The 15,167-nt window shown below is 36.1% G+C and overlaps 3 protein-coding genes across 3 annotated transcripts in view; 2 read left to right on the forward strand and 1 right to left on the reverse strand.

Annotated features, from left to right (window-relative positions):
• The window catches only part of LOC136850140 (uncharacterized), a 10,019-nt gene extending 4,491 nt beyond the window's left edge, over positions 1 to 5,528 (forward strand). Inside the window, exons 2-5 of the mRNA XM_067123726.1 lie at positions 673 to 779; positions 1,767 to 1,961; positions 3,355 to 3,498; positions 4,151 to 5,528. Coding sequence (XP_066979827.1) covers positions 673 to 779; positions 1,767 to 1,961; positions 3,355 to 3,498; positions 4,151 to 4,369 — 665 coding nt within the window. The 3' untranslated portion in view covers positions 4,370 to 5,528. The remainder of the gene's footprint in view (positions 1 to 672; positions 780 to 1,766; positions 1,962 to 3,354; positions 3,499 to 4,150) is intronic.
• LOC136850139 (sodium-coupled monocarboxylate transporter 1-like) overlaps positions 1 to 15,167 on the reverse strand; it is a 180,676-nt gene that overhangs the window by 104,473 nt on the left and 61,036 nt on the right. The window contains exon 4 of the mRNA XM_067123724.1: positions 3,327 to 3,522. The gene's annotated coding sequence lies outside the window, so the exon portion shown is untranslated. The remainder of the gene's footprint in view (positions 1 to 3,326; positions 3,523 to 15,167) is intronic.
• The window catches only part of LOC136850141 (uncharacterized), a 52,001-nt gene that overhangs the window by 20,894 nt on the left and 15,940 nt on the right, over positions 1 to 15,167 (forward strand). The window lies entirely within an intron of this gene.

Below are 15,167 nucleotides of genomic sequence, written 5' to 3' on the forward strand. Positions count from 1 at the left end.
AGAGAAAGTGGGAGAGATATACAAAATGCAATTATTGGATTAAGGGAGGGGACAATATTCCTTTTGCCCTTCCTTATCAGGCAGTGCTAAAATGCACTGTTTTATTTTTCAGCTTTAAATTAAGTGTTTAGTGGCTTGGATGCTTGGAAAGATGTAGAAATAGATATATTTCTACATGTATGTAATATTTATATATATATATATATATATATATATATATATATATATATATATATATATATATATATTGTGTGTGTGTGTGTGTGTGGCAACGAAATATGAACACAAATTTCACTTACAGAATCATCATCTCCTTTTAATAATGAAAATCCACCTTTGTGTTTTTCATCTTCTAGGAGTTTGGAAAGCTTAATATCCTACTTCTTCATTGTCTTTTTACCCTCATTATCTTTGAACTCAATTGTTCATCACACGTTGAGAAATTAATGATAATAATCTTTGAGGATAATTCCATGGCAGTGTCGCTAAGTAAAGTTACAAAAGACAAAATGCAATTTTTAATAGTCCCACATTTCAATTTCACCTGTGCCTCTTCGTAGACACGACTGCAGGAATTATTCTGCAAGAATTTTCCACCTCGTGCGAGTATGAGTTTTTAGCTCTCATTCCACGTCGAGTTACCTCACTTATGGACCAAAGTTTCATTTTCAGGTCAAAAGACAATTGAAATGGACCTGGAGACTTTTATTCTGTCGGAGAATGACAAAGAAGGCCTTCGAGAACTTTTGGATGTTGGATACGTGCCCTATGAACCAGTGGTAAGTGTCTTCTTTCTTCAACCTTCTGCGTTAAATTTACAAACACCGCAAAACAGGAATGATGGTACATTAGCTTGTCATTAGGAAAAGACTACTTTATGTTCCTCGTTTTTCCCATTACTTGTCATTCTAACCTCTAGAAACTATCATGATATTATGCGATGCTCTCACAACAATAATATAATATATATATATATATATATATATATATATATATATATATATATATATATATATATATATATATATATATATTATATATGTCTATAAACTATATATATATATATATATATATATATATATATATATATATATATATAATATATATATATATATATATATATATATATATATATATATATATATATATATATATATATATATATATATATATATATATATATATATATATATATATATATATATATATATATATATATATATATATATATATATATATATATATATATATATACATGTACCTCAAACTAAACAACTGCAGTTCTAAATAATTTCCGTGTGATAGCAACTGAAATGTGATATGTGAATATATAAACGTATTTTGTCAATGTTGTTGTCGTTTTTACAAATCTTAAAGTAACTCGGTTATTTCTTATTGTAGTTGGTACTGTCATTCTTTAATTCCGTAGTCATTATTGCAGTTACTATCCCATTTGTCGTTGCTTTTGTTGTTACAATCAACATTTTTACTGTTATTATTGGCGTTACTACAATTATATAAGTTGTAACTGCCTTAATAAAGCCCCATTATTCTCTTTACTGTTGGTGCAGCTACCCTTATTTTTTCTTATATTCAAAACTATTAGAGAAGTTATCCCTTACTGTAACTGTTGTTTTGTTGTTAATGTTGCTATAATTATCAATATTTGTTGTGCAAGCTGTTGTTATGATTATTAATACGTAGTTGCTGTTTCTGCGACAGTTCTTTTGCCATAATGTGATTCTCATTTTGTTATTGTCGTCTAGTGCGTAGGAGTGAAGTCCACCGCCAAAGAGATGACGCCTTTTATAGCAGGAATGGCGAACAGAGGACTCGGAGGCGGTGCCAGTTACGGCATGAGGGAAAAACCCTCTGGGAGGATCATTGCTGTTATGAGCAACTTCATCGTCACACCAGACGACAGCGAAATCTTCCAAGAGACCAAATACGACGAGGAAAAGGTTAGAGGATTTGGGATGCAAAGGGGACGTTTGAAATGGAAAAAAGGAGAATACTTGTGAAACGGGAAGGATATTTTTTGATGGGGTGGGAGGGGCGCAAGTGAAAGAGCAATAATAGTTGGGATAAACAGGGAAGGCGGTTGTCAATGAAAAGCGAGGTTTTGGGGTGATAGAAGGGGGAGATTCAGGATTAAAAAGGGTGAAGTTTGTGGGCTGAAAGAAGAGCTGCGTGGGTGAAAGGACAGGTTTTGGGTTGAAAAGGAAAGGGGATTTAGAATTACTGTACAAGTAAGTAAGCCTGTAAGCAGAAAGGAAAATTTTGGGGAAAAAATGGAGTATGAAGATTTAAATGGGTGAAGCTTGCGAACAAAAAAAAAACAAGAGCTTTGGATTTTCGGGATGAAACACAATTATTTGAGATTGAATAGTATGAAGCTGGTACACTTGAATAGTTTTAGGTAAGGATGTGGTAGGAGGATGAGGCATGGTAATGCAGGGGGATTTTGGGTCGAAAACGGAGAATGTTTTGGAAAAAAGTGGGGACGGTGATTTTGGGATGAAAGGGGACGAAAGGGGAAGATGACATGGGACGAAGAGGGACGAGATTTTTGAACGAAAGGGGTATTTATGGGATGAAATGGAGAACTTGGAATCAAAATGGATGAAGATTAGGGGTGATTATGGAGGCTTTGGGACCGAAACGGAGAAGGCTTGTGAACGAAAAGGGGTGCTTTTGGGATAAAAACAGAGGCTTTTGGATATAAAAGGAGGAACATTAAGAGCAAAGACAGGAGAATATGGGATGAGAGAGGATGAAGATTCAGGATGACAAGATAGGATTTGACATAAAAAGGAAAGGTGATTACGAAACGGAAGACGATTTCAGAGGAAAGTAGTGGAGTATTAGGATGAAAAGAGTGAAGGATTTTGAACACAAAGGAGACTGGAGATGGCAACTAGGGACACAATGCGATATGATAAGCACAAAATAGAGATGAAAACAATAGGATGACCTAGGAAAGAAAGCGCAGATTTAGGAATAATAAAAACAGTACAGTGAACTGGAAGAAAATGTTGTAGACCCTAAGAATAAAGAGTAAAAAGACATGAAACACGACACAAATGTCTGCTTCAATATAACCTCAAACATAATAATACGAAAGTGTACAAACCTTCACCGGAACAATCCAAAAAACGCAGTTAATTTCCTAGGCAAGCTTCCAGGAAGATAATGCCCATATGAGGAAAGACTTATTTAGGACAATACAAAATGATAAACAAAGAAGCCTCAACATATGCATACGTAAACATTAGTTGAGAACTCATAAGAAATAAACTTGAAAAAAAGGTAAATGGTCTACTTACCGTAATTCACTTCTCTTTCTCTCTGCAGAGTAACTGGTACTCAAATGTCATGCGCAACTTCAGCACAGGAGTGGACGTCTTCCAGGGGAAATTCAAGAAGTGTCTTGAGTTGATGATTTTATGCGTCCATCCCGATTACACGAGGAGAGGACTGGCACAGGAGCTCATCAAAGTGAGTGACACGATGTTTCTGTACCTGGAAAGTTGAGAAGAATAAAAGATGAGTGACAACTTTAGCCACTGAAATTCTTCCCATCTACATCTTGCAGCATTATCAGGTTTCCGTAAGAAACTTTTCTGACTTTAGGCAAAGGTTGGAAGAAGGCAAATAATCTAAACAAGCCTCACACGGTACTGACTGTCGTTTCACACTAACACTATCAGAAAATATGATGAATATACAGGAGTATTTAGTACTTTATTCAAAGAGGCGAACGGGAAGGTGAAATTTAAACCTTAATGGAAGTAAGTTATTTACAAAGAGTAATAATAGGAAGTAATGTAATGAACTATAGTATTTGCAGGAACAACTATGATGCTAACCAGTTAAGGGACACCTTCAGTTTACAGCCTTCATATGTTATCCTAAGGACACTTCGGATGAGGTAATCTGCAAAGTTGCAGATGACAAAACTAAGACTTGTAGTTTTCCTTCTTTATCACTTCCACGGCTATTAATGATTCATTACTGCTCTTATTAATTATGAGCGACTTAGTTATCATTAGTCTTTATGGCTGATGCCTGTTGAAAAGAACGAGAAATGTGGTCACAGCTCGCCGTCTTCCATATTCAAGACATTCATCTTTCGCTATTAATCCCCCAGCTGAGTGAGGAGAAAGGAAGAGAGATGGGCTGCGATGTGGCTTCCATTCAAGCAGTGAACATCATCACGTACCACATCTCTAAGAAACTGGGTTTCGAAGAAATTCGCAGACAGGAGGTCGACACGCTGAAGGACGAGAATGGTCGCCCCGTTCTGGACATGGAGTTTATGAAGACTAATGGGACGACGTTTCTCTCTTACTTAACCAAAGCGCTATGAGAGCTGGAATATGAGGGACAGTGAAGCCACAGCTTTCTGCTGTTGAATTAAGAAACTGTACAGAAGGGTTGTGACCGCTAAAACCAAGAGACTAACAATGATGGGATTAACAAAACTTACCAGATTCACTCAAACAAGTGATAATATGAAGGAGATCTTAGGAGAATTAGCAAGGCTAGAATTATCTCTTCACCGAAAAGCCTATAAAGGGTGATGTTGTGAGAGTTGCCTCTTACTAAACATGTTGCAAAACCATTTCTCATAAAAATATACTTTAAAGTTAAATAAATCTTGCTCCTGGATTATCAGTATTTATCGAAAACTAAGAGCTGCCCTCATAATTTTTTTTCGAGTTGGCTTAAACAGATTAACGATGATGGAATAATCTCTCATTTTTATGTGTTCAAAGAAGCTACTGCAGAGACCGGCCAATAGAACCAAATAACCAACAGAACAAAAAGAGACCTTATCACTAAACCCCATCAACTATTGGTTATTTAAAAAGAAACTAATTCTGCACTATATGTTTAATCAAGAGTAAGACTTATCAGAAGTGAAATCAGATTCTGCAGAACACACACAAAGGAAACAGATGCAAAACACATGCCTAGAAAAAAAAAAAACAGCAACGGTAGCAAATATTACATTACTACGCTTCCTTCATTATTTAATTATAATACGAGACCCCACACACTGTATAGGCCTACTGATGCTTACAATCCACCATCTGTGGACTGCCAGCATCAGCAACCAAAACTAACTTGTAAGTATTTGCCTCCTAAACGGAGGTTATCATTTTGGTTCGGCTTGGTTCCCTGTTTGGTAGTAGGCTTACACAAAGAATGACGCGTTGAGTTTTAAGAAAATTTTACCAAAGTTGGGCCTCTTGGTTGGCAACAACTTACAAAATTCTTGGGAGAGAAGGGACTCTGGCGGGTGGACTGCAGTTTTGGTGAAGGTTTGCTGTCTCCAAACGCTCTTATGTACTTGTTTTTGTACAGTTCTTTCACAATATCTCACCAATGTCGCCTTTCAGTTGATCAACAATGTTTTAATATGTGTAGTTGGCCTTGTAGATAAACTGTTGACAATCGTGTTCATTTTTAACTGATATTAGTGTATTATGTTACGATCGCAAGCAATAAAGCCTGAATTTGTGTGCATTCATTTCATTATGTGAGTGTTGGTGATGCTCTCACATGAAATTCGTCAGACACTGATACTCACTCCAGAAATAATCCTTTATTCGTTGACTTCATACGCAGAGACTCATGATGAAAGCAATTTTTCAATTACGCAATCCATCACAAAAAATATCACATGGAGTTTTGCTTCATAATCACGGATTTAGACGCAAACTATCAAGTTGAGATTTCCAAACATGAATTTCGAATACTAACACTTAGGTGCCTCTCCAAACAGGCCTACTTTTCTCGAGAAATACTGAAATTTGCAGCTGGTGTTGTAGTGAGCTTTGAGGGTATTACGGTGAATTCGGAGGTAAACAAGTTTAACATGCGCCGAAGTTTCTTCGCCGCAATCCACTTTTCTGTACAGCGTATAATGCTGTATGAAACTCTTCTTGATTTTGTCAATCAGCGTCAAGTCTGGTCTATTGGCACGTACCACCCTACCTACCATAGTCCCAGATGATCTTTGCCTGATCGGAATGGAATGGAATGGATATGGAATATAGAGTTTAGGCCAAAGGCCAAGCACTGGGACCTATGAGGTCATTCAGCGCTGGAAAGGAAAATGAAAGTAGGTAGGTCTGAAAGGTGTAATAGGAGGAAAACTTTGCAGTTGCACCACTAAACAATTGTTAGGAGAGGTTGGATAGCAAGGTGGAAGAAAGATAATATGAATGGAGGTAGAGTAAAAGGAATGAAAGGGTTTGCAGCTAGGGTCGCTGCAAACAACCTTTAGTAATGCCTACAGTGCTCTTTGCCTGATCATTTTCTATTACCATCATGGGGGCGTGATAGAAAACGATTATTATTATTATTATTATTATTATTATTATTATTATTATTATTATTATTATTATTATTATTATTATGAAGGCCGCAATCTCAGCTAAAAGTCTGAATGCTCCACTGAGAAAGTAGCCGTGTGGAAAAGAGAATATTCGTAAAATTAAAATAAGCATGATAAAAACAAACTATGAAGAGATTCTGGCTAATACGAAAGCATTCGCACAAATTTTGACCTTCTAAAGTTTCCAAGATTTGACTACATGTCTGGAAACATCACCCCACACTTTGGTCACACCTCGCAAAAGAAAAGACAAGACTGTTAAATTTAACAGCAAATCTACTATTATATGGTGGGTGATACAGTTTGGAAGGATCTGATTGCAAAGCATAAACAGAATTACGAAAATTTTACAAAACATTCACAGTGTGAACTTAATGGCTGACGGTGCAGGAGAGTAAAATACGAAGCTCTGCAATAGGAAATTAAACAAACCTCAAGTTTTTTCAGATGCTGAAAAATTTCATTAATATGCCGATTCCTTGTGCAAATTAAGAGAACAGAATAGGATAGAATATAGAATTTAGGCCAATGGCCAAGACCAAGGACCTATGAGGTCATTCAGCGCTGAAAGGGAAATTGACAGTAAGAAGGTTTGACAGGTGTAACAGGAGGAAAACCTTGCAGTTGTACTATGAAACAATTGTTAGAGAGGGTGGAAAGTCAGATGGATGAAAGAGAATATGAACGGAGGTACAGTAAAAGCAATAAAAGAGGGAGGTTGTAGCTATGGGCCGAAGGGATGATGCAAAGACCCTCAAGTAGTGCCTACAGTGCACCACGTGAGGTGTACTTACAGCACTAGCCCACTGCGGAGACAATTTAAAGGAAGACAGACTGGATATGTTTCTCAAAAGTGAATTTGCAATCAAGAATGACAATAGAATTTTAAATGGTTCCATAGGCTACACTGTCTACGACAAGACTGACCAGGCGATCAGTCATAGTTTGAGTATTTTTAAGTTTTACGTCATCCGCATAATTTGCACCATAAATTAGTTTTAGCTACATCTTTATTAAAAGATGTAGTAGCTACTGGTCTATTCAGATGTGACTGATGCAAACACAATAGCAACATTGTTATCAAGACCAAACCACATATAGTGTTATATATCCCAATACATGGTAGAGTAATAAGCCAAGAATACTATCCTTCAGAACACGTAACACATTACAGTTGTAACTAAAATATTCGTCAACAGCTTCTCTTTGCAATCTATTATTAAATAAAAACAATAAAATACTAAAAAAAATGCTCCCCAACTCCCACCTGTCTAAGTCAGAAAACAAAGACTCCATGATTAACATGATCAAAGGCAGCACTTAATTCAAGACCAGTCGTACAAACTCATGACTGGACTCTAAAGGCTTAGTTACAAATCAGGCAACACGTGACCACTTTCGCCAACTGATTAAAGAATGCGGATGACACGAAAGTTATAACTGAGCAGTGATCGACACGACACGTGCTATCACCCCTGCATTTAGCTGATGGATTAACATGATCCATTCTCTGATACGTGCAAAGGAAACCTCCTGTCGCTAGCTTAGAGGAATGACAGACAGCTTTGGAGCCAAGTAATCATCCTTCTTCATCATAAAGAGGAAAAAATGGAAAAATGCAATTTAGTTCTACACCTCAAAAGGCATCACAAAACAAGTCCGTTGAGCTTCAGGAAATAAAAGTGGTATAATGAGTTCGTTACTCTTCTTATTGCCAACCACATCAGAATAAGCATTACATTTTCTTCTGAAAATCGAGTAGCAGAGCCGTCTTGTTTTAGCAAAGTATGCTCTACATCGAAAAGGGCTGATTTGAGCGTACCCACCATTTATGTTCCCGAGTTGTATCAGAGTTTCTTTTATTGTATTCATTTTAAGCAGGAGCATAATCTCTCCGAGTCGCAGCTATAAGCTGGACAATATCAATCCACGACAAATCAAATTTTCTTCTTTCCCATAAGTGATAACCCTCCTTTTACTCTAAATAAGCATGTCTACGAATGTCACTGGACCGGACTCTTTTCTACATTACGATAATTCGACACACGGGAAGGAATTCGCTTGTTAGTTATACTGACAAACATTTCAGCTAAAGGATAAGTCGATCACTCAAAATTCTATTCCCGCCTGCTTGAGATTTTAGCTTTCACGGTACGACACATCAGGGACAACCTGCTCAGTTTTAATGACTAAAGAAATCATAATCAGAAACACCAATGATGTGTGTTAACTTATATATATGGAGGTAGCTTTCACTAGTATGACTGATTAGTATCATGAACTGGGGTTACATACAAGCCGGCAGTTGTCAAATACTGACCTGCTTGTTCAGATATTTCGACGCCATGCAAGAGGAATTTTTTCCTTTTAAACACACACATGCAATATATATATATATATATATATATATATATATATATATATATATATATATATATATATATATATATATGTATGTATGTATGTATATATATATATATATATATATATATATATATATATATATATATATATATATATATATATATATACGTAATGTATGTGTCTGTGTAGGTTTAGTTAACGAAAAATGATATGATCTGAGATATAATTGCATGACAGAATATGACGTTCAGGTATACAGAGGATGGATGTGGCAGTTAGGAGTGAGAAAAAAAAATAAAACAAATACTAAACATAGACGGAAAATATAGCCAAGATTTTAGGGAGAATAAGTACTTCTACAGAATACTTGTGGAAGTGAATGATGAGGACGTAGTGAGTTTAGAGGAATCTGGAGGTCATGGGATTACATGAGAGAGGAGGTGATAGAGTATGAGTGGCTGGCCAGAATTTATTAGGCATGTCTGGATGGAAGAAGTGTTCCAAATAAACGTGAGGATACTTGTCTCTTTCTTTAAAAGCAAAGGTGATTACAAAAATTACAATGATTTCTGAAATAACATTACCAAAAAAAAAACACACACACGGTAAACAGCAACTTGCACCAGTGAATTTGTTCCGTTTACATAGATTCTAATACTCTTCCCCCACCTGAGGGGGGCGTCTGTTCGTCTGGCCTTCTTCTTTATTTATGTATCGTTTTTACCACCAATTTGTCACCCTGTTTATTATAGACATCGCTCAAAACGCATTCGAGTTCTCAATCAGGTTCCCATAAGGTGACTATCTTTCCTGAATAATACCACGGACCTGCCTCGTAAAACGTGCGCAGGAGAGTGGTGTCAGAAGATTTAAGATTAATGAAACAGTGCACTCTAGTCATTCTACCTATTCGAAGCCCTTCCGTTTTTCCACGTTGCACAGTGGGCCTGAGGATGGATAGAAATAAACAAAAAATTAAGTTTTGAAATTCAACATTTTCATACTGTCTTTGTATTACTAGATAGTTCTTCATTGCAACTACTTAGTATTAGATTCAAACAACTTATCTGATGGTCTGCAGATCACGCTGAAAACAAGCGCTCATTGACACTGCCTTTGTATCACTAGATAGTTCTTCATTGCAAGTACTTAGTATTAGGTTCAAACGACTTATCTGATGGTCTGCAGATCACGCTGAAAACAAGCGCTCATTGTCTTGGGGTTGTTTCTGTAGCATTTGTACTTCCACAGAAAGTAGGACGCAGTTAGGGATAACCAGATGGGTTTGGGAACTTTATTGAAAATCTGAATACGCTGTCAGCTGGATATATATACGTTGCTGTCTTTCTTTAGTAGTTATTTTTCTCGGTATGGGTTATTTAATTAACGTTATAGCACATATAAATGAATTTTCTCTTCTCATATGTGCAGAAATTGTTGCACAGCAGAGCACACGATGAAACAGTGATGGTTGGGAGTATTAAACATCATGCTATCATATCATATAAATGTCACCCGCAGCGCTTTGCAGCTGTACATTCGGGACATCAATATTCGTGAAAAACTATTACCCGATTTGTATGACGTAAGCCAACAACTCATGTAAGTGACTGTGATATTCTCTTTAGTTTTCATGTTGCTGAGAGACTAATGAGAAAATAATGGCTATAACCAATCAAAATTTATTTGAGAATCTATCAGATGGAGCTTAGGATGGGGAATTTGACAGTCTTAGTGGCCACAGAGCTAAAAGATATCTTGAGAAAATTAATGAAAAAGAATTCCTGCATGACACTGCATATGAAATTGCTGCTAATTTCCTTAAACAGTTGAAAGTTAAGAGGTCTTGTGTGCATCGCAAAGAAGTAATTTCTTTGTAAAATACTCTGGTTTGCTCCAAATAACTCTTCATAGGCCTAAAGAAGACCATTGCTCCCTATCTAAGTCGGTTTATCAACATTTAAGAACGAAAGCACAGGAAAAAAAATTAACTCATACGCATCTTATAATCATATTCGGCAAGTCAGAGATGAATCTTTCCTTTCTTCAGTTAACGAATGTAAAATCTCTGACTTTTCAGCTGAGATCAACTTCAGAGAATTGTTAGATTATACTGGCCAAACGATTTTAAAAGTAAGCAAGTACTTAAATGAAGAATCAAATTTTCTCTTGAATAACCTTGTATATAGCTGTAATCAGGTTTGAAGATAAATATATGAAGTTTTAAATCATCCATTGTCATCAGAGGGTCTGCAATGTAGGTTTACAGCTCTTCATGCTTGGATTAGATGTATGGAATACCGTTTGCACATTTCTTACAAAATTCAAATAGGTAAATGTCAAGCAAGGATCGGAGAAGAAAAGGTAGCGGTACAAATCGAAAGGAAACCATCCAACAACACTTCAGAGGCACAACTAGATTAATTATTTATGTGCCTAAAAATTGCGAATATGGGAAAACTAATTATGGCAATACTGCGTTCAGATTTTTCCAGGATTCAGAAATTCTTGGAATAGGCTCCAGGATTCAGAAATTCTTGGAACAGACTCCAGGATTCAGAAATTCTTGGAACAGACTCCGACTTTATCAGAAAGATTTATGTAATTTTGTGCACTATGTCTTCTGGCCTTGATATTGATCCTGGCCTGTTTCAGAGGTTCTGCATGGAAACGGCAAGGGTTTATGCAGATAGATTTGGCTGGTATTGCGTGAGTCTCTTGTTCACGGAGCATCTGTCATACACAGTTTCAGCCTGCCTATCGGAATGTTGTCAGACGAAGCCCAAGAAGCAAAGAACAAGGAGTTCAAAAATTTAGAGAATAACTCCCAAGAATATTATCAAGGAAAAAGCAAATGTATAATTGATCAGGTGTCCTCTCTGTTCGCCTAATCCGGTGATCAGTTCATTGAGAAAAAATGGGAACATATCAAAGAAAGATTTGCTAGATGAAGCTCAAAATTTGCTGTTAATACGAATCTGGTGATGAATAATCTACATTAATCAAGCAATGACCTAACGAAATTTGAAATTATTTTCGGTATTAAAGTGGGTTAACTGATGCTAATATAGGCACATAAAGTATGTATATATATATATATATATATATATATATATATATATATATATATATATATATATATATATATATATATATATATATATATATATATATATATATATATATATATATAATTTATATATACATAATTTATATATATATATATATATATATATATATATAAAATATATATATAATAATGTATATATATATATATATATATATATATATATATATATATATATATATATATAATATATATATATATATATATATATATATATATATATATATGTATATATGTATATATATATATATAGTACATATGGGTGTACCCTTTGGACGAACTACTGTATGCCCGAGAGGCCATGAGACCTATCACCGTTGTGCACAATGACATTCAGTGACCCCTCACCAAAACACCACGCTAGCCCTCTGCCTCGCGAGATGTTCATACAAAACCGCCTGGATAATTTAAAAATCACTGTCAGGCGAACGATGTCCAGTCTGATCACCCGACTGCGGAACAGCAGCAACTCGCTTATACGAGGCATCGTAAGCAGTGAGGCAAGAAGATCTAAAATTTGGGAAAGTTGGGATAACAGGACGTCTAGTTCCATAAATGGCGTTATCTTTCCTCACACGGGGTGGCCCGAGTTGCTGTGTACACTTATTCTCTATTTTTGCAATTCAATAAAGTGTAATCTGCAGAATCTGCTGTTATTGTCGTTGTTGTTGTTTTTGCTGTGTTATTATGTTTATTATTATGATAATTCTTATCATTATTATCATTAATGTTATTATTCCTCTACTGATTTTTTTTTTCACTTTTCGTATTTAGCCCTCTGGATCTGACTTCTGTAACCGCCAAAGGACCCTAGCTGGAAATTAACTGCATGCAATTTGCATTTAATTGTTATCACTTTTAATATTTTACTATTATCCTCAATATTAGTACTTTCATTACCACTATTACCATGACTATTTTTACTACTACTTCAGCAACGGTGTGGATATTGCCAATTATCATTTTTATAATTTTATCTTGTGTCTAGATTGTTTGCATTTCATTGTCTCTATTTGTATATTCCATATACACCGATGAAATATATGCCAAATACAGAGAGAATTTAAAGTATTCTCTTAAAAACTGTTTCACTGAGTCTTTCCTATGATAAAAAAGTAAATTCACTAGACTGTGTCCAGTTTAAACTGATGACTCTAATTCTGTACCCACTACACGCTGTTTGGCCCGCTGAGCACTGGCCTGAATGGTATATTTCTAAAAATGATTGATTCAAGCTCTTATTTTAATCGCATTCCTACTCGTGTCCTAACATACTTCAACTAAATAATAATCAGGTATATAATACACTGAGAGAGAGAGAGAGAGAGAGAGAGAGAGAGAGAGAGAGAGAGAGAGAGAGAGAGAGAGAGAGAGAGAGAGAGAGAGAGAGAGAAGAAAAATTTTTATTATTATCATTCAGAAGACTAACCCTATTCATATGGACAATGCCACAAGGACCACTGACTTGAAATTCAAGCTTCCAAAGAATATGGTGTTCATTAGGAAGCAGTAAGAGGAGGTAAAGGGAAATACAGAAAGAAGAGATCTCGCTCATTAAAAAAGAAAAAAATAAATTAATCACTTAATAAACAGACACAAAATATATTAAAATGCAAGGAGAATAGTACTAGGGTAGTAATGCACTGCATCTTCGCTTGAACTTTTGAGGTTCCAATTGCACAACATCCTCAGGGAGACTGTTCAACAGTCCAATGGTGTGAGGAATAAAGGACCTCTGAAACAGAAGTTCTACAGTGAGACGCATTTATATAATACTGGTGATGCTGTTCAGCAAATCTAGTTGCTCTCGGCAGGAAAGGGGGATCAGGGATCACTTAAGAATGTGAAAGATCTCTCTTAAATGTGAAAGATCTCTCCTAAAATACAACTTATGAAAAACTGACAAACAAGAGACCATCCGTCGATGGTCCAAGTCATAACAAATGTTCAGACACAGAAACCTACCACCACGAACCACTCTATCCGGAGAACAGTATTCTAGTAAAGGAAGGACAAATGACGTACAACATATTGCGAGGCTTTTATCACTTATAAATATATTAGGTCTTTCATACTATACCTAACTTTCGTGCGGATTTTGCTGACACTTTCATTAGATGTTTCTCAAAAGCAAGATGTGAGTCAAAAATTACACCTAGAATAGTTGAAGCTCAGACTCATTTAGCAGAGACTCATCGACTTGAGGGGAGGATGGGGAGGAAATTCTGTACGAGATCTGCTAATAAACAGTGTTTTCGTTTTATTAGAGTTCAGCCTCATACCCCACCAACTACACCATTCACTAATCCGCTCCATGTCAAGATTGAGACTAAGGGCAGTTTCATTTCTCATAAGTGGAGACTTTGCGACACCCACACGTGTTGCATCATCGGCATACTGAACAATATTGTTTTCCATGTCGGCAACCATATCAATTATATACACTAAAAATAATAGTGGGCCAAGAACACAGCCCTGTGGAACTCCAGATACAATAGGTCTTGGTTCACTAAATATCCCATCAACAGCATTTTGTTGCTGTCTACCTGTGAGGAAATCTTGAAGTAAACCTAAAACACATCCACCCACTCCAAGATTCTGAAACTTATACGTAAGTGCCTTGTGATTTACTAAATCGAAAGCAGCACTAAAATCTATTTGAATTACTCTACACTCAAAAGCCTATCTTTCGATGTGCATATTGACTCTCAGCAAACAATCCTTTAGAGTCCACATACTTATACAGTGGCTTAAAAATGAGTTTTTCTGCAACTTTGGAGAGCATGGGGAGAATAGGAAATTGGTCTGTAGTTACTGCAGTCTGCAGATATGCCATTCTTTGGAACAGGCACTGCATTGCTAACCTTGCGCTCATTTACAAAGGTACTACGTTTACACAAAAATCCATAGAAGCTCCTAGTTTTGGAAGACAACACTCTAGAAACTTTTTTAAAAAACAAAGAGAAGAAACCATCAGGACCTTCTACACACCAGCTATCAAAATTATCAAGAAATTTCTTCACATCCCTAGAGCAAAATGCAAATTTTGTAAGAATAGGCTTAGGATGGCACGTATCAGGAAAAGGACATCCTCAGCTGATTGCTTAGCTTCAAAAACCTGATGAAGCAGTTCAGCTTTTTCCTCGGGGCCAATAACCAATCTACCATCGGCTGTAAGTAGTGGAGGAATGGAAGATGAGCCTGACCTAAAGATAGATGAAGCCAATTTGGTCCGCCACAGACGATGCTGAGGAATTCCTTCAAGTTTTC

Source organism: Macrobrachium rosenbergii, chromosome 21 (genome assembly GCF_040412425.1).
Source record: "Macrobrachium rosenbergii isolate ZJJX-2024 chromosome 21, ASM4041242v1, whole genome shotgun sequence".
In the NCBI taxonomy this organism is placed as follows: Eukaryota; Metazoa; Arthropoda; class Malacostraca; order Decapoda; family Palaemonidae; genus Macrobrachium; species Macrobrachium rosenbergii.